We start from the raw sequence: 18,824 nt of genomic DNA on the forward strand, positions 1-18,824 counted from the left end.
ATGGACCGTCTACTCCGAACTGTGGCCTTTAAGTCAAGGACTCTCCGCAATGATTTATTTCCCTGAACCATTTCTGTGAAACTGAGGCCTCTCTACAATCTTCCAACTATCAACAGCACAAATTTCTAATTTCTTCTCTCTTTCCATTGCTCTAGTCTTAAGGTAAAGGCAAAGGTTCCCCTTGCACATATGTGCTAGTTGTTCCCAACTCTAGCGGGTGGTGCTCATCTCTGTTTCAAAGCCGAAGAGCCAGCGCTGTCCGAAGATGTCTCTGTGGTCATGTGGCTGGCATGACTCAACACCGAAGGCTCACGGAACGCTGTTCCCTTCCTACCAAAGGTGGTTCCTATTTTCCACTTGCATTTTTACATGCTTTCAAACTGGTTGGCAGAAGCTGGGACAAGTAATGGGAGCTCACTCCGTTGCGCGGCACTAGGGATTCGAACCACCGAACTGCCGACCTTTCTGATAGACAAGCTCAGCGTCTTAGCTACTGAGCCACCACATCCCTCTAGTTTTAAATACCCCCAAAATGAACATTTAAAACTGCCTTGGCCACCGTTCACTGTTATTTTAAGATCATTCATGGTTAACAATTTCTCCAACATTTTGACTTTCAGATCCGCTCCAAAGATTCATTTGGATTTAATCTCCTTTCTAAAGCTTTTGTTTTTTGTTTTGTTTTTAAAGAAGCTCGATAAAGATCAAATCAGTTCTCTCTCTTGTTTTGCCACTTCTAACGGTGGTGCAGATTTTTGCAACATTCAAAATGCTGAAAATCCCAATCTTGAAAAGCAAGAAATAGAACAGCAAGGAGATGGTTGAGAAGCACATGCAAAGTTTTTGTCTTCTTCTTCCGGTTCTTTGGTTACCTAACAATGTGAAGTTGTTTCTCCTTCTGGTTTCCTTCCCAGACGTTTTACAGAGGCGAATTCTTGAAATTATGAATTTGAAACCCTTTTTTTCACATAATGTTTTTGGGGGGGATGGGGGGGAAATAGACATTTGGTCCAAGACAACTGTTGGCTCACACACCACCCCCAAAGCTAAGCTTATCACATATAATTCTTGCATAAACTCCCTCTATTTTATGTGTTAATCCCATCATGGTGATCTTGAGGCTTCCCAATAATATTCTCCAGATGAAATTAATACTTAGATTGCTTGATTGGTCAATGAGTGGTGTGGTGGCCTAGAAGCGGAGCTCTCATCTCATACTCAGGAGGCTGTAAGTTCGATCCTAGGTAGAGGCTGATATTTCTCTCTCTGTGCATGCTGAGAATATATCTGCTGGAAAAAAACTCCATACTTGCAACAGGAAGGGCATCCGGCCAATCAAACACTTTGCTAGCTCCATCAGTTGCTCAGACTCCACCCCGCAAAGGATTATGGAGTCATTAAATGATGATGATAATTTGCTCCAATGAGATTCTTGGATAATACTTTTTTCCCCAAGGCAACAAACCTTCTAAAAGCCGCGGGGAAATCTTCAAAAAAGTTTGATACTTTAGAGAGATTTAAATAGCAAACTACGGACGACGGACTTCTTGATTTTTTTAAAAAATGACAGTTAAGTGCTACATAAAGAGGCTGGACCTGACAGGAGACAAATTCAACCTCCAATTTAAAATCTTAGGAGGAGCCTCTCTCCCCGAACCGGTTCTTGGAAGTGTGAAAGACACTTGCGTGGCCCACAATCGAGTCGGCAAGGAAGAAATTGTAACCCTGTGGATGTCTCTGAGATGCCTTCAGCCGGGGGTTGATGAAGTCCATAAACGTGTCTCCAAGAGGTGGACCGATGGTGTAGGTGGACAGGGTAGCCTAGCCCCGACCTTCCAGGAAGCCTAGGACAAGTTATCCGGATGCGTCAGGTAGGTGTTGTTGTCCTCGCACAAGGCGAGTTGGACGCTGGAGGCGAACCACCGCTTGGCACAGCCCAGCCGGTAGTTGAGCGTGGTCCGGTACAGGTTTTTGGCGTGTTTGGGGAAAATGATGGTTGTGCTTTGATACCGCAGGGGCTTCTGACGCGGCTCAAACAGGAGCTGAGATTTATAGTTGCGCCAAGTGCAGTTGGGGGCCACCGTGACGGACTCTCGGTAGGTGGTGATGGTGGGCGTGGGGTGGTAGAAGATGTCATCCCGGAAGTGTTTCTCTGAGCTGTACTTGATCTCCGAATTGCACCTGGGGGAGGGGACAGAGAGAGTAAGGAGGAGGGGGGTCCTGGTGGATCTAAGCCAGCATCCATCACAGCTAATCATCAACTGCTGGAATATAATGGAATATAGAATAGAATAGAATAGAATAGCTATTGGAATAGAATAAAATAGAGTAGAGTAGAATAGAATAGCTATTAGAGTAGAATAGAGTAGAATAGAGTAGATTAGAGTAGAATAGAGTAGAATAGCTATTGGAATAGAATAGCTATTGGAATAGAATGGAATAGAGTAGAATAGAATAGCTATTAGAATAGAATAGAATAGCTATTAGAATAGAATAGAATAGCTATTAGAATAGAATAGAATAGCTATTAGAATAGAATAGAATAGCTATTAGAATAGAATAGCTATTAGAATAGAATAGAATAGAATAGAATTAAATAGAATAGAATAACAGAGTTGAAAGTCACTTCCGGTTTGCTCGTAGGGGCTGTTTTTTGCCCCTCGGAGGTTTCAGGGAAGCCTTACGTGCCCTAACAAATAGCTGTGCGTGCCACATGTGGCACGCATGCCATAGGTTCACCATCATGGAACTAACCCATTTCTAAAGCCTAACCAGAAGACATTTATAAGAGATTAACGGAAGGGACCTTGTAGGTCATCTAGTCCAACCCCCCGCCCAAGCACGAGACACTACACCATTTCTGACAGAGGGCAGTCCAGTCTCTTCTTGAAAGCTTTCAGGGATGAAGCTCCCACAACTTCTGAAGCCAACTTCGGTTCCATGGATTGATTGTTCTCACTGTCAAAAAATTCCTCCTTATTTCTAGGTTGAATCTCTCCTTGATCATTCCATCCATTATTCCTTGTTTGGCCTTCAGATGCTTTGGAAAATAGGTTGACCCCCCCCCCTCCTCTCTGTGGCAGCCCCTCAAATATTTGAAGACTCCTATATCATGTCTCCCCTTGTCCTTTCCTTCACTAGACCGGCCATGCCCAGTTCCTGCAACCGTTCATTGTATGTTTTAGCCTCCAGTCCCCTCATCATCTCGATTGCTCTTCTCTGCACTTTTTCTAGAGTCTCAACATCTTTTTTATAGTCTGGTGACCAAAATTGGATGTAGTACTCTAGGTATGGCCTTACTAAGGCTTCACAGAGTGGTATTAGGACCTCCCTTGATCTTCATTGTATCCCTCTGTTAATGCTGTTTAGGATTGCATTGGCTTTTTTGGGTGCCGCTGCACACTGCTGGCTCCTATTTAATTTGTTTTCCACTAAGACTGCAAGATCCCTCTCACAGTCACTGCTATTAAGCCTGGTTTCATCTAATCTATTTGTGTCGTTTTGGTTTTTCTTGCCTAAGTGTAGGACTTTACTTTTCTCTACATTGAATTTTCTTTTGTTAGAGAGGGGTTTATACTGTTTCTCAACCTTGCCAACACGAAGATGCCGTGAACACTCGGAGTCCACCCATGTTAAAATTCACAAGGTTGAGAAACACTTTTTTTAAAGGAGGCGATTTGCTCCCCTCTGCTGGATTATCTTCATGCTGAGCCCAGAAAGCCTTCTGTCAGCCATCTTTCACTTCGATCCTTGCCTACGCCGACAAGTTGGACTTGATGACCTCAGGGGACCCCTTCCAATTGTAGAATTCCAAGATTAGCAAGTTGCCCAAAGGCAGCACTTTTGACAATTTTTGGCAAAGCCTCTGAAAGTAGCAAGCTTTTCTGCTCTAAAACAGCTCTTGTCTTTAGAAAAATGACTGTGGGCAGTGTGCTGCTTACATCTCTCCCTCCCTCCCTCCCTCCCTCCCTCCCTCTCTCTCTCTCTGAAAAAAAACCCAGCAGTAGCTGAAGCAACTGCTGCCCTGGTATAAAAAGATTAAACACCAGGCGTGGCTTTTAGCCTTTGCCAACGCCCTGAACCAGGCTTGGCCTGGAGCAAAGCAGGCGAAACACAATCTATTTAATGAGTTTTGCAGCTCAGTTTAGAGCCCTGCAGAGAATTTGGTGGGGAAAACACCCGGCTGGGTGGAGGAGACAATTGGGGAAATAATAATAATATTTTTTTAAAAAAAACGGTACCCACAATTGGCAGCCTCTTTGCAGCTTTATCTTCCAAATAAGTTCCCAGCGAGTTAGCAGCTACACCACCCTGCAAAATGTCGCTGGGGATATTTTCAGCCCATCCCTACCTTTGGCGGTGACCGCTTTGGGGGAAGGTTTAGGCGTGGGAGATAATTTGACTTCAGCATGGAGGCGTCAAGCTGCAAGCTCATTTATCTCCCTACCTGTTTTGATGCACAGAATTCAAGGCCCGATTTTCTGTTTCAAATTTTGAGATAAAGGCAATGCAAGATCTAAGGGTTCCCTGCCTTTATCTCCCTCTCTTTGAAGTCCAGGCATTGCTGGCAGCGGAAGAGAAAAATTGCAACTCAGGGCTGAACTGTGGGGGCCTTGTGTTGGTGGTTTTCTTGCAGACGTTTCATAACCCAACTGGGTAACATCATCAGTGCTAGAAGGGAGTGGGGTTTGGGAGATGAAGGAGGACAAGGAGGTGGAGGACAATGACTGTGGGGTCCTTGGAGCTCTCTGAACATAGTTGTTTTCTTGCAGACGTTTCATGACCCAACTAGGTAACATCATCAGTGCTAGGTGGGAGTGGAGTTTGCAGAGAGGAAGAGGAAGGGGACTGTGGGGTCGGTGGTGCCCTCTGAGCTTCCTTGTTTTCTTGCAGACATTTCATGACCCAACTAGGTAACATAATCAGTGCTAGGAGGGAGAGGGGTTTTGTCCTCTGTTTATATATATATATTACTTGCCCTGTCAGTATTGGTGGGAGTGCTCTTTTCTTCTTGGTAGTTCCTTGATTGGTTTATTGTTTGTAAATAAACAAACAGAAAGCCCCACTCCCTTTTAGCCCTGATAATGTTACTTAGTTGGGTCACGAAATGTCTGCAAGAAAACAACCAAGCTCAGAGAGCACCAAGGACTCCACAGTTGTTGACCACCACCACCACCACCTCCTCCTCCTCCTCCTCCTCCTCCTCCTCCTCCTCCTCCTCCCCCCCCTACATACCTCACTCTCTGTTAACATTGATGATGTTGCCCAGCTAGATAATGAAATGTCTGCAAGAAAACAACCAAGTTCAGAGACCAAGGACCCCACACACACAGTTTCCCCCCCCCCCCCGACAAACCCCACTTCCTTCTAACACTGATGATGTTATCTAGTTGGGTCCTAAAACATTTGAAAGAAAAACCATTAGGTTCCGAAGGCACCAAGGACCCAGCCATCATTTCCCCGTGGCACGACAAAACCGCGGTCCACTAAAGCGCGCCCGATTAAAGCACGTCGCTGACGTCATCAGCAGCGCGACAAAAACGACCGCGGAGAAAAAAGGGCGCTTTAAAAAGCGCTTTTAAAGCAAGCCAATTCACGTAAAGGTAAGGGTTAGGGTTAGGGTTAGGGTTAGGGTTAGATTAAGGGTTAGGGTTAGGTTTAGGGTTACGTTAAGCGTTAGGGTTAGGTTTAGGGTTAGGTTAAGGGTTAGTGTTAGGTTTAGCGTTAGGTTAAGGGTTAGGTTTAGGGTTAGGTTAAGGGTTAGGTTTAGGGTTAGGTTTGGGGGGGTTAGGTTTAGGTTTACGCGTTAATTTTAGCTTTACCATTCACAGCGTGCTTTTTTCGTCGCTCTGTGATGACGTCAGGTACGCGGTTTCGTCGAGCGCGCTTTAGTCGACCGCGGTTTTGTGGTGGAACCCATTTCCCATCCCTCCACATTCCCACAAAACCATTGCAATGAAAACAGCCCTCCATCCATCCATAAATTCTGCAAATTTTATTTTATTTTCTTGCAGGAGGTGGAGAAAGGCAGAAGCACACCCAAGAGCAACCTGTATGTTACCTGATTTCCTGTGCCGGCTCAGGGTTGACCTCGATGCTTTCTCCGAAAAACACCGGGTACATCCGAGGTCTGATTTCAGAGGCAGAGGAGTTCAGAAAAACATGAGGAATCTGTAGGGAGGGAAAAAGGCAGGAAATCAACCAGGAATTTTTTAAAAAAAGAACGGGAACAAATCTTGATTTAATTCAAATAAATGTCTGGTCCTTATAAACCACTCTGAAGTCCATCCATGTTACACAAACCTTCAGCATCATAAGGTAGGTAGATGTTAACAGACCCACAAAATTTTATTTTGGGATACAATCAAGATCAAGGGAGGTCCTAATACCTCTCTATAAAGCCCTAGTAAGACCACATCGAGAGTACTTCATCCAGTTTTGGTCACCACACTATAAAAAAGATGTTGAGACTCTAGAAAGAGTGCAGAGAAGAGCAACCAGGATGATTAGGGGACTGGAGGCTAAAGCATACGATGAACGTTTGCAGGAACTGGGCATGGCTATTCTGGTGAAGAGAAGGACCAGGGGAGACAGGATAGGAGTCTTCCAGTATTTGAGGGGCTGCCACAGAGAGGAGGGGGTCAAGCTATTTTCCAAAGCACCTGAAGGCCAGACAAGGAATAATGGATGGAAACTGATCAAGGAGAGATTCAACCCGGAAATAAGGAGGAATTTTCTGACAGTGAGAGCAATCAACTGATGGAACAGAAATTGCCTTCAGGAGTTGTGGGAGCTTCACCAGTGGAAGCTTTCAAGAAGATACTGGACTGCCATATGTCAGAAATGATGTAGGGTCTCGTGCTTGGGTGGGGGGTTGGACTAGATGACCTACCAGGCCCCTTCCAACTAGTTGTAGTTACTAATTGTAGCTATAGCTGTTACTAGTTGTAGTTGAACAAGTAGTCTTCCATTTACTACTGAAGCGACCATTTGAACTTCCAACAGATTAGGGTTAGTCAAATGTTTCCCAAACTTGGCAACTTGAAGACGGATGGACTTCAACTCCCAGAATTCCTCATGGCCGGAGAATGCTGGGAGTTGAAGTCCAGATATTTTAAAATTGCTGAAGTTAAGAAATACTGTTCTAAAACATCTGGAAGGTCTTCCTTTCAATTGGTTATGCATAAAGGCGGCAGTATTCCCAGCTGCAGGGGGCAATTTGCATGGGGGGAAAAAACTCCCGACATGATATTTTGGCATGAGATTTATGAAATAGCAGATGGGAATTTTCTGGATAGCAGCCTTTATCAGTACCCAGAGATGCTGTTTACACACTCCAGGGAGCATCCAAATGAAACGGAGAACAATGCATATTTTGGATGTGTGCAGAGTGTGTTGATTCAGTGCGACAATCATCCTAAATCTTCCTGGTGCAAACAGAAAGAAAGGACATTAAAAGAAGCAGGTGTATTTTTCCCTTGAACTGCCTGGAGAAGGAACAATTCCCAAGCACAATGAGGGAGGGAGGTGGAGAGGGAAGGAAGGAAGGATAGAAAAGGAGGGAGGGATGGACAAAGGAAGGAAGAAAGGAAAGAAGGAAGGAAGGACATAAAAGGGAGGGAGGAAGAAGGGATAGAAGAGGGAGGGAAGGAGGGAGAAGGGAAGGAAGGACAGAAAAGGAGGGAGGGATGGAGGAAGGAAGTGAAAGAAGGAAGGAAGGAAGGAAAGAGAAGGAAAGGACAGAAAAGGAGGGAAGGGTGGACAAAGGAAGGAAGGAAAGAGGGAAGGAAGGACATAAAAGGGAGGGAGGGAAGGAGGAAAATAAGAAGGGAAAAGGGAAGGAAGGACAGAAAAAGAGGGAGGGAGGAAGAAAGAAGAAAAGGGAGGGAAGGAGGGAGGGGGAATGGAAGAAAAAAGGATAGTAAAGGATGGAGGGATGGAGGAAGGAAGGAAGGAAGGAAGGAAGGAAGGAAGGAACTTCAGACAACCTAGAGAGAATCAGACCTCCCTGAAAATAAAACCCTGAAATATGAGCAAACAAAACGGCATTCATTGCAAAAAGATAAAAGAAATTGGCACTGAATTAAAAGCTGTAACCTCCTGGAAAAAACAGAAGGCATTTCATCCGCAAAGCTCTTAGGGACTAGCACCTTGATTGGCATTGTTTGAAAATTGACAGGAATGTCTCCAGTATTCCGTGCGGAAGGAGTCATGAGCCTTTTTCTCCCACATATTTCCTTTGGAGCCAGCACTTCTTTCTCTCTGGAATACGCTCCTTTTACGTTTACCTGGATCATAAACCTGCCGATCCAGGAACGTCAGGAAGAATTCAAAGGGGTTTTAGCAGCTCAAAAAAGAGAGGAGACCAAGGGGAGAGCCGATCAGCCATGCAACTTAAATATGAAATAGAGAGTTGAGCAGAATTTCTAATTCTGTTCTGGATCTTCCAGAAGGAAAACAGGGAAGTCTCATCCCCTCCAAGCTTTGATCTTAAAGGTAAAGGTTCCCCTTGCACATACGTGCTAATTGTTCCCGACTCTAGGGGATGGTGCTCATCTCGGTTTCAAAGCTGTGGTTATGTGGCCGGCGTGACTAAATGCTGAAGGTGCACGGAATGCTGTTACCTTCCCTCCAAAGGTGTTTCCTATTTTTCTACTTGTGTTTTTACATGCTTTCAAACTGCTAGGTTGGCAGAATCTGGGACAAGGAACGGGAGCTCACTCCGTTACATGGTGCTAGGGATTCGAACCGCCGAATTGCCGACCTTTCTGAGTGGTCTTAACCACTCAGTCAGCAAAACAGGGAAGCCTTCCCCTCCAATCTTTGGATCTAAAGTGGGCCCCCAAACAACACGATTTCTATTTCCACCATGGGAATCGAGGTTCCCTCGAGGGGTTAAAGGCAGAGATACGCCACACACTTCTACAGCTAGCCTGCCAGGCACAATTTCAGTAACCACAAACAGACGAAGGTTTGAAATCCTAGCAATGCAAGCGATGCGGGTGCCAGAACGAAGAGGTGCTCCTGGCCAAAAAAATGAAGAAAAAAAAGAGAGAGAAAACACCAACCCAAAATAAAAACAATCCGAAGCCAAGGAATCTTAGCTCGGTGCCAAGGCGGGCGGAATGGGGGCACTCCGAAGAAGTGGTGGGAGGCAAGCAAAGTTTCCCCACGCTTCTTGCGAGGCAGAAGGCCTTTGTGCTGCGATTCCCAGACCCCACCTGGAATGCTGCGTCCAATTTTGGTCACCCCACCCCATAAGAGGTGGGGACTTTTGGAAAAAAAGGTTCAGAGAAGAGCAACTAAGAGGATCAAAGGCCTGGAGACGAAACCATACGAAGAACGGCTGCAGGAATTGGGTCTGGGTAGTCTAAAGAAAAGAAGAATTAAGGGTGACAGGATAGCTGTATTTCAGTATTTGAGGGGCTGCCAACAAAGAAGAGGGGGGTCAAATTATTCTCCAAAGCACCAGAAGGCAGGACGAGAAACAATGGATGCAAACTAACCAAAGAGAGAAGCAACCTGGAATCAAGGAGAAACTTCCTAACAGTCAGGACAATTAAGCAGTGGAGTCGTGGGAATCAAAAATGTTAGCAACCAGTTCTCTGCCCGGTTGCTGGGCGTGGCCTACTTGGTCACCTGCACCATGGCCGGGGGGTGGGGTGGCATTTTGCCCTCCCCAGGCTCCGGAGGCTTTTCTGGAGCTTCCAGGAGGGTGAAAACAGCCTCCCCAGGGCTCTGGAAGCCCTTTGGACTTCTGAACCTCATTCAAGGCCCATTTTTCGCCCTCCCAGAGCCTCTGTGAGCCCTGCACTCATCTGGCATCGAAAACGGGCTGCGTGGAGACTCCAGGGAGGGGGTGGCTGGGCGTGGTCAGCCAGTCCTTGCAACTACCAGTTTGGCAAGCCAGATTAAAATTAACATCCAGTTTGCCCAAACCGGTTCGAAACGGCTGAATCCCACCCCTTTGTCACTAGAGCAGTGTTTCTCAACCTTGGCAACTTGAAGATGTCTGGACTTCAACTCCCAGAATTCCCCAGCCAGCATTCGCCAAGTTGCCAAGGTTGAGAAACACTGCACTAGAGGTTGTGGGTGCTCCCATCACTGGAGGTTTTTAAGAAGAAACTGTCACTTGCCTGAGACGGTGTAGGTTCTGTTTGAGCAGGGGGCTGGGCTAGAAGACCTCCAAGGTCCCTTCCAGCTTTATTCTGATTGATTGATGGATTGATTGATTGGGTTTGACTCTCTTTTTTGGCAAGCCTAGAAGGAGCCATCCAAGAAAGATCAATGCAGGAGGGCTAGCGAACTTTCAGAGTTACAGCGGCACTGAGAAAAGTGACTTTTGGCCAGTCCTCGCACTCACAACCACTGCTGCATCCCCATGGTCACATGATCAAAATTCAGGCACTGGGAATTTATGATGGTTGTCATATCCTGGGTTCATGCGGTCACCCCTTGTGACCTTCCCAGCCAACACGGGAAGCCGGATTCACTTAACAACTGCACGATTCACTTAACAACTGCCACGATTTGCTGAGCCACCGTGAGAAACAAGGAGAGGAAATTGGAGATGACTCGCTTCACAAAACTAGCCCTTGCTTAGAGAGTGGAAATTCTGCTCCCAACTGTGGTCGTAAGTTGAAGACTACCCTGTTTCCCCCCCCCCAAAAAAAAATAAGATCACCCTTGATTAGAAGACCAATCGGGCTGTGGAGCACATGCGCTAAAATAAGCCCTCCCCTGAAAATAAACCCTCCCCTAAAATATTTAAACCAGTGTTTCTCAACCTTCGCAACTTGAAGATGTCCGGACTTCAACTCCTAGAATTCCCCAGCCAGCATTCACTCTCTCCGGCCCTCTCTGGATCAGCTGAGCCACAGGCCGAGGTTAAGGGGCCTCCTGCACCTCCAAAATAATAGGACCTCCCCGAAAATAAGGCCAAGCACTTATTTTTGGGGGGAGGGGTGCCAAAAGAAAATAAGATCTTATTTTTGGGGAACTGCGGTATCTATTAAGGCAGTGATGGCTAACCTTTTCTTCCTCCGGTGCCAAAAGCACTCATGTGCGCACTGTCACACATGCACACGTGCCCACAGCCATAATGCAATGCCCCTCCCATGCACCCCACCCCCTGCACATCTGCATATGACACCCCCATGCTCCCCTCACGCCCCGCCCATGTGTGCGTGACCCAATGGTGGGTTCTGGATCCATACGGTTGGAACAGGTCCGGCGTCGCCCACATGAATGCATGCAGTGCACACATGCGTTGTACCTGCCTGAGACGCCTCCGTAAGCCTCTGTGATGCTCCAGCTGCTAGGCAAAGCATCGCGTAGGCGTCGAGCACGCCATGTGCATGCGTGGAAACGCCAAAGGCTTAAAAGACAGGTAAGGAGCTCGGGTGGGTGGGGGGGGGCCCTGGAGCACCATATCGGAACAGTATCCTGTGCTCCGGGCAGACTCCAGTACGCTCGCACTGGGGCGTACCTCCTGCAAGGTGTGACCCCCCTCGTGCTCGCCCTGTGCATGCGCACACAACCCCCCTCTGACCCCTTTTGGCCTCCCATCCCAAAACATCGCTGGGGACAGGAGAATCTCCGGAGATCTGGGAAGGCACAGGGTGCAGAAAGTGAGGAGAAAGGTATGTGCATGCGTCTCCCGCCTGCAGGACAAACCCCAAAATCAGCGGGCTGACAGGAGGCGCGCATGCTGGGCAACAGTTCGCGTACTTGCCGAGAGGGCTCCGTGTGCCACCTGTGTTATGTGTGCCATAGGTTTGCCATCACGGTGTTAAGGGATCACTCGCGAAGAGAACTTCACTTCCGCACGTGGCGCAAACTGAGAGTAGTTGCAGTGAGGAACTTGTGACTTTTCCTAAGAGCCAAGAAGTATACAGTTTTGGAAAATCCTCATGCCCAGATAGATGCTCAACCCGGACAGGTAAAAAAAATCCAGCAGATACTTAAAACTGGGTGAATGGGAATCTTGGCGAGGTCTTTTTCAAGTCAGCTGGTGGCTTCTGGGTTACAGAAACGAAGCCCCTGGCACTTCCTGAGGTTGCAAACCCAGAACCCAGGGATTTTGGTTTTTTCGTCCTTTTGTTTGTTTGGAGAGGGACAAATTAGCAAGTTTCCTCCAGCCAACCGAAGGGAGGGGACCTGCCAAGACCTCAATTTTCCCAAGGGAAGTTTGCCATAAAGACATTTTTTTCAAAACAAAAACCTGTAGGGCCTCTTCGTTTTTTAATCTGACTGCCGGAACAAGGCAAGTTAGCACTCTGGAAAATTCTGTTTTTTCTTCCTTTTTCTTTCTGTACTTAGAAAGACAATGGAACTGAGCTCCACTGGGCTTGTTGTGGCCCACCAGTGGCCAGTAGAGCTGGCTACTAGATTCGGACAGTGAGGAGGTTGGGGAGGAACCTGGGTCAGTCCTGGAGTCTGGGGAAGGGTCTGATGAGGGATCTGTGTCAGAGGCAGAGAGGGGGCAAGGGCCATTGGACAGTTATCAGCTGCCTTTGGAGTCGGACATCAGTGAGGCAGAAGAACAGCTGGAGCCAGTTCCCAGTATGCGCATGTGCAGAGTTGCCAGACAATGGGAACAGCTAAAGAACCAGGGTTGACTTTGGAGTAAGGCCACAGGTGGATGATGAATGGCCCCTCCCAGAGGAAATAAAAGAGGAGCGAAAGGGGAGTGGAGTTTGCAGGAGATAATTAGTTTGCTTAATGGGTTTGTGACTCTCTGAGACTCCTTGCCAAGTTCTGCAGATATCGGCCTGGCAGCTCTCCAAGCCAGATAAGGTCTGTGACTGTAAATCCTCCCTTGAAAGACTTTGCTGGATGTGAATGAGCAGAATTCACAGCAAATTAATAAAAGGAGTTTTTGTCGGGACCAGGAGTTTACTGCATGCTCTTGGGAAGCCAGAACAGGGCTCTGATAAATTGCAACTGGTTCTCACAAAGACCCACACAGACAGGCCACAAACGAGGCCACAACTTCCACTCACCCACATTTTGCTCCAGTTGTAGCTAAACTCATAGGACACTTGTCCTCAGCATGGTGAATATGTTACAGATTCATTTGCTCACAGTTAAAACGCGTCACTACAGCTCACTAATTAGTTTAGCGTGCGAGGAGACACCACCCAATTAATTATTTTGGGAGATAACACGTTCCGCCCTTCTCCTTCGCATTTCACAACCTTAATCTGTTTTGGGGGACCTAGACGCTTCCTCATGCCTCCCCTCTCTCTCTCCCTCCCTCCCTCCTCCCTCTCCCCCCCTCTCTCTCATACACATACACACTTCTCTTTTCTCTTTCCTCTCTCCCTCCCATCTCTTTCTCTCTCTCTCTCTCCTTCTCCTTCTTCTCTTTCTTTCTCCCTCCTCTTCCTCTTCTCTCTCTTTCTCTCTTCTCTCTCTGCTCTCCTCTCTCTCTCCTCTTTCTCTCTCACACTTCTCTTTTCTCTTTCCTCTCTCCCTCCCCTCTCTTCCTCTCTCTTTCTTTCTCCCTCTTCTCTTTCTCTTTCTCTTTCTCTTTCTCTTTCTCCCTCTTCTCTTCCTCTTCTCTTCCTCTCTCTCTTCTCTTTTTCCCTCTTCTCTCTCTCTCTCTCCCTTTTCTTTCTCTCCCTGCCTTTTCTCTCTCTTTCTTCTCTCTCTCTCTCTCCTCCATGAGGACTGGGAAACTGAAGCTTTCCACAAACACACTTGCACAGCCAATATAATATCCTGCAGAACCTTGACCTGAGCCCCACCCTGGTTGTGTGAAACGAAACTCGTCTTCCAAATAAGAAAATCGAACAAAATTTGATTCCTATATATAGTTTACAGTATGTATACACACACACAGACACACACACATAATGTCCCGGATGTAAAACATAATTAAACCAAATATTTCAGTATTTAATGACTAGCTGATGATCAAGCAATCAGACAGACATCTGGGAAATTTAAAAAAAAAATAGAAACATTGCTATGCCTGCAGTTTGGATGAGAAACGGTGATAGTTCAACCAGCAAAACACTCCACCAATCGTATCGGTTTCCAAGCTAATTCATTGCAGAGAAGCAAATAGTATGGAGTTGTTGCAATTGGTTTTTATTAATTTCATCCTGTCTTTGTTATTTTTATAAATAAGTCAAGGCAGCAAACATCCTTCTTCCTCTTGCTCTTTATCCCACAACAACAGCAACCCTGTGAAGTAGGCTGGGCTGAGAGAAAGATTGGTCCAAGGTTACCCAACTGGTTTTCATGCTTAAGGCAGCACTAGAACTCCCAGTCTCCTGGTGATTGGCCCAATGTCAGCCAGCTCGTTTTCATGCCTAAGGCAGGACTACAACTCACCGTCTCCTGGTGATTGGCCCAAAGTCACCCACCCCTAAGGCAGAACTAGAACTCACTGTCTCCTGGTGATTGACTTAAAGTCGCCCAGCCAACTTTCATGTTTAAGGCGAGACTAGAATTCTTCCTCTCTTGGTGATTGGCCCAAAATCACCCAGCCTGCTTTCATGCCTAAGGCGGAACTAGAACTCACCATCTCCTGGTTTCAATGAATCAGCACGTAAAGCGTGTTCAGCTATTACAGCACGCAAAGTCTACACCTCAGCAGAGATTGCAGCAATCCAAATTAAAATCTGAGTTTCTTTGAACAAGAATGGCAAATTGAAAACTCAAATTCACAGACACACACACAGAAAGTCAAAAGCCATTTCCCCCCAAAAAATCTTACCAGTTTCCCTTCTGGCCCATCTCTCCTGGGCCCCTGATCCAGGATTTCTGTGCAGGAATTCTTCTCCACAGCTTTGTTCTCGGCTCCGCCCGGAGACAAGGAATAGAAAGGAGGGCTCGGGCTGGGGGGCAGCCCCGAATCAGGACTGTCCAGCAAACTCTCCTGGTTCTTTTCCTTGTTGGTGTTGTCCATACCTTGGAACTGCAGGTGACCCACCATGACTGGTTGGGGGGAGGGGGAGAGGAAGGTGGAAAGAAAAGTGGGTCAGGAACAGTGGTGGGTTCTGGATCCCGTTGCAACCAGTACAGTTGCAATGGGGCCTGGCGTCCTCCACATGAATGTGCGCTTGCATCTTACTGTTGCGACACTTCCACGATGCTCCAGCTGCTTGGCGGAGCATTGTGCAGGCGCTGTATGCGCGGTGCACATGCACAGAAACACCAAAGACTTTAAAGACAGGTAAAGAGTGTGGGCGGGAGGGTACCCGGTGCTCTCGCCCAGCGTACTGGGGCGTACCGCCTGCAACCCATCCACCACTGGTCAGGAAGATAAAATCCACCAAGCTGCCAAAAATCCACCTCTGCCTGGGAGGGCCAAGAACCGGGAATGGGGTGGGGTAGTTTTGTGGCCCGCCAGCGGCCAGCAGAACTGGTGGCAGGCTCAGACAGCAAGGAGGTTTGGGAGGAACCTGGGCCAGTCCTGGAGTCTGGGTTCTGTGTCGGAGGCAGAGAGGAGGGCAGAGCAGTATGCCTTCGGAGTCGGAGATCAGTGGGGCAGATGAACAGTAGGAGCCTGTTCCCAGTGTGTGCAAGCGCAGAGCTGCCAGGAGAAGGGAACAGCTAAGGAACAGGGGCCGACTTGGGAGTAAAGCCACAAGTGGGCAGTGAATGGCCCATCCCATAGGGAATAAAGAGGAGCAAAAGGGGAGTGGAGTTTGCAGGAGTTCAATTCATTCAGGTGAAGATCTGTTCCTGACTTCTTGCCAAGTAATTGCTGCTACAGCTTGCCGTTTGGAAGATATCGGCCTAGCAGCTCTCCAAGCCTGATAATGGTCTGTAGTTGTAAAATCTCATGGAAGACTGTTGGCCGGGACTTTGCTGGAGAGGAACTCCCTTTAACCGAAATAAAAGAGGTTTTATCGGGATCAGGAGTCGGCTTCATGATCTTGGAAAGCCTAGGCAGAACAGGTAGGCAATTCATTTTCCCAAGCAGAAACCTGAGAAACTGGGCCTGTTGTGGAGGGTCCAGTTGAAACAAAACAGCAGCTGGCTTTTAAACTTAAACTAAAAAATGATGTTGTTATATTGCTGCATGCATGTCGTATTTACACATGATTTCTATTTTCTCAAAGGACCTCACTTGGGCCGGACTGGGGCAGCCAAAAGGCCAGATGTGTCCCAGGGACCCTACAATGCCAAGGTTTGGCCAAGAGGAAGGGGCAGGAGAGGGTAGCCACCAGGTGATCCCCAAAAGATTAAAGGACCTGCCCGTCCTTTTTCACACGGCCTACCTTGAAAAGGGGTTAGGAGATTCTCCCTTCTGTTTCTCAGAGGCAGGGTTAAGTGGGAGCTGGGGGTCTAGACGAGTCCGTCTCAAGCCCCCCCAACACTCATGTGGAGTGACCTTTCCCAGTCTCAGCTCAAACTAGGGGAAAAAAATCAAGAATGAGTCTCACCCAAAGTATCCAAAATAGCAAATTGAAGGAGCGGTTATCTTCAGCTTGGTTCCCAAACTGGGATTTGGGGTCTGGCAAACCCCCTTTGCTTCTAAGGGGTGGTCTTACACACACACAAACACACGCACGCACGCACGCACACTCAACCTCTTTCACTTTCTTGCAGGTGGGAACTGCAGATCCCCTAGCAATCTTAAACTGGAATGCAAAAGTTTTCCAAAACCTTGAATTTTAATCCCACATTCTGCTCACATGGAGTTGCAAACCTCCGTAAATTCACAAATTGGGAAAAGGTGCTGGTTTTTTGTCTGCCCCAAGACAGGTTTGCACCCATTCAGGGTCTGAAGCCCTGAAAGGGAAGCCAGGAGAAATAGGGGGCGGGGGACGGGACGGGGGACAACAGGGAGCAATATTCATCTCACTCTTCCTGCACCCTCCACCCGAAATAACGACCCCCCCCCACTCCAAGAATCGGCCAAAGCCTCTAAAGGCGCTTCTTCTGCCCCGTTCCACCCCCTGCCCCGACCCCAATCCAGCCCAACCTAGCCAAGGTCCCCTCTCCGGAGCCCCGATTGGCTCGCCGAGAGCGCAGGGCGCATACGGGCCGGGGCGCACAGGGTCCGAAGGCGCACGGCTTGCACCCTGCGCTCCGGGGCAATCCAGTGCCCGGGTGGGTGGCTGAGTGTCCGGAGGTCGTCGGCTGCTTCTCCAAGCCTCCTGCCTCTGCCCTGAATCCGCTGCTGCTGGGAGAGTGCCGGAGCGCAGGATAGAGAAGGCGCAGAGCAAGCGGGCGATATCAAGCGGCGCGCCCGGCTCCTTCCTTCCCTCCTTCTTTCCTTCTCCTTCTTTCCTTCCTTCCTTCTCCCTCTCTCCCTTTCTTTCATCCTTCCCTCCCTCCCTCCCTTCTTCCCTCCTCCCTCCTTCTTTCCTTCCTTCTCCTTCCTTCCCCCTCCCTCCTTCCCTCCGTCTCTTTCCTTCTCCCTCCTTCCTTCTTTCTTTCCCTCCCTTCTTCCCTCCCTCTCTCCTTCTTTCTTTCCTTCCTTCTCCTTCCCTCCTTCTTTCCTTCTCCCTCCCTCCTTTCCTCCTTCCCTTTCTCCCACTCTCCCTTCTTCTTTCCTTCCTTCCTCCCTTCTCCCTTCCCCGGGAGGGGAAGCGGAACCAGGCCAACCCCGAGCCTACGTGGGAGCGGCGGGCTCCTCTGCAGCGCGGCGGTGGCGGTGGCTCCGCTCCAGCTGCAGCTCCCTTCGGTCCCCGAGGCGAGCCCGGCCCGGAGTCCGAGCGGAGGCTCCCGGCTGCTCCTCCTCCTCCTCCGCCTCTTTCCTCTCCCCGAGCCTGACCCGCCTCCTCCTCGCGGGGAGCAGAGCCGGCCCCCCGCTCTCCCCTCTCCCCAGCAAGCGCCTGGTGGTCGTGGGGACGCCTCCTCGCTCGCCCTCCCCCTCTGCTTCTGGGTGGGGACGCGTCCAGACGGGCGCTTTTTGGAGAGGAGCGAGGGCTGCGCTTCTGGGAGGGTGGGGGGCCTTCAGAAGAGGAGGAGGAGGAAGGGAGATTTGACTTTCCGAGTATCGGAGGGCTAAATCAAATATGATTTAGAAAAGAAGTCCTCGTTTTATGACCAGAATGGGGACAGCATGCAACTTGATTTGGGGAGGTAAGGAAAAGGTGAGGAGGAAGAGAGAGGGAGGGGGGCATTTTGCTAAAACTAGTTTGATTAGGGGAGGGGAGAAAAGGAGAAAGAGCAAAAAAATTCAAGTCAGATTCAGGACCTGCAAACCCCAATACCTGTGACGAATAAATGTTCTTAATGGTGATTAATTAGGCTTGACATATTTTGAATGTATTCCATTTTCTTTTTTTTTTCTTTTTGTTTAAATTTTTATTTTATTCAAAAGATTAATAGAAGACAGACAGACAGACAGATACACAGATGGAAACAGAGATAGAAAAAGAGAAAGGAAGGAAGAAAAAAGAAAGAAAAGGTGATAGAGGTAGACTCACAGAAAGATAAATGGATGGATGGATGGACAGATGGACAGAAAGAGATATGGATGGATCGATGGATGGATAGATAGAAACACAAATGGAAAGAAAGAAAAAAGATAGACAGATATAGAGATAGATAGAGATAGATAGATACATAATGAGAGAGATATGATAGATAGGTGATTAGATAGATAGATAGATAGATAGATAGATAGATAGATAGATAGATAGATAGATAGATGATAGATAGATAGATAGATAGATAGATAGATAGATAGATAGATAGATAGATATAGATGATAAATATAGATGGATGGATGGATGGATGGATGGATGGATAGATAGATAGATAGAGATAGATAGAGATAGATAGATAGATAGATAGATAGATAGATAGATAGATAGATAGATAGATAGATAGATAGATAGATAGATGATAGA

The 18,824-nt window shown here is 47.8% G+C and overlaps 1 protein-coding gene across 3 annotated transcripts; it reads right to left on the minus strand.

The window, feature by feature from the left end:
* Positions 1 to 556: 556 nt before the first annotated feature.
* RFLNA (refilin A) lies at positions 557 to 17,673 on the minus strand. 3 transcript variants are annotated; one of them, XM_087705841.1, is made up of 5 exons: positions 17,583 to 17,673; positions 16,239 to 16,372; positions 14,729 to 14,949; positions 6,062 to 6,171; positions 557 to 2,181 (listed from the first exon to the last, which is right to left on the minus strand). In XM_087705841.1, the coding sequence occupies exons 3-5, from the start codon at positions 14,945 to 14,947 to the stop codon at positions 1,845 to 1,847; spliced, it is 666 nt and encodes a 221-aa protein (XP_087561967.1). In that variant the 5' UTR covers positions 14,948 to 14,949; positions 16,239 to 16,372; positions 17,583 to 17,673; the 3' UTR covers positions 557 to 1,844. The 3 variants fall into 3 exon arrangements, with proteins under 3 accessions (XP_087561967.1, XP_087561965.1, XP_087561966.1); XM_087705839.1 differs by lacking the exon at positions 17,583 to 17,673 and adding an exon at positions 16,946 to 17,271; XM_087705840.1 differs by lacking the exon at positions 17,583 to 17,673 and having other exon boundaries at positions 16,239 to 16,822.
* Between the last annotated feature and the right edge of the window lie 1,151 nt (positions 17,674 to 18,824).

Source organism: Thamnophis sirtalis, unplaced genomic scaffold (genome assembly GCF_051295495.1).
Source record: "Thamnophis sirtalis isolate CommonGarterSnake01/CBP01778 unplaced genomic scaffold, rThaSir2_p1.2 scaffold_2, whole genome shotgun sequence".
Lineage (NCBI taxonomy): Eukaryota > Metazoa > Chordata > Lepidosauria > Squamata > Natricidae > Thamnophis > Thamnophis sirtalis.

Excerpts from the sequence above, each read along its gene's own strand:
- RFLNA (XM_087705841.1), bottom strand. The coding sequence starts at position 14,947 with ATGGTGGGTCACCTGCAGTTCCAAGGTATGGACAACACCAACAAGGAA. Across the intron at positions 6,172-14,728 it reads ATGGGCCAGAAGGGAAACTG|ATTCCTCATGTTTTTCTGAA; the intron begins GTAAGATTTTTT and ends CCCTCCCTACAG. Across the intron at positions 2,182-6,061 it reads GAGCCGGCACAGGAAATCAG|GTGCAATTCGGAGATCAAGT; the intron begins GTAACATACAGG and ends CCCCTCCCCCAG.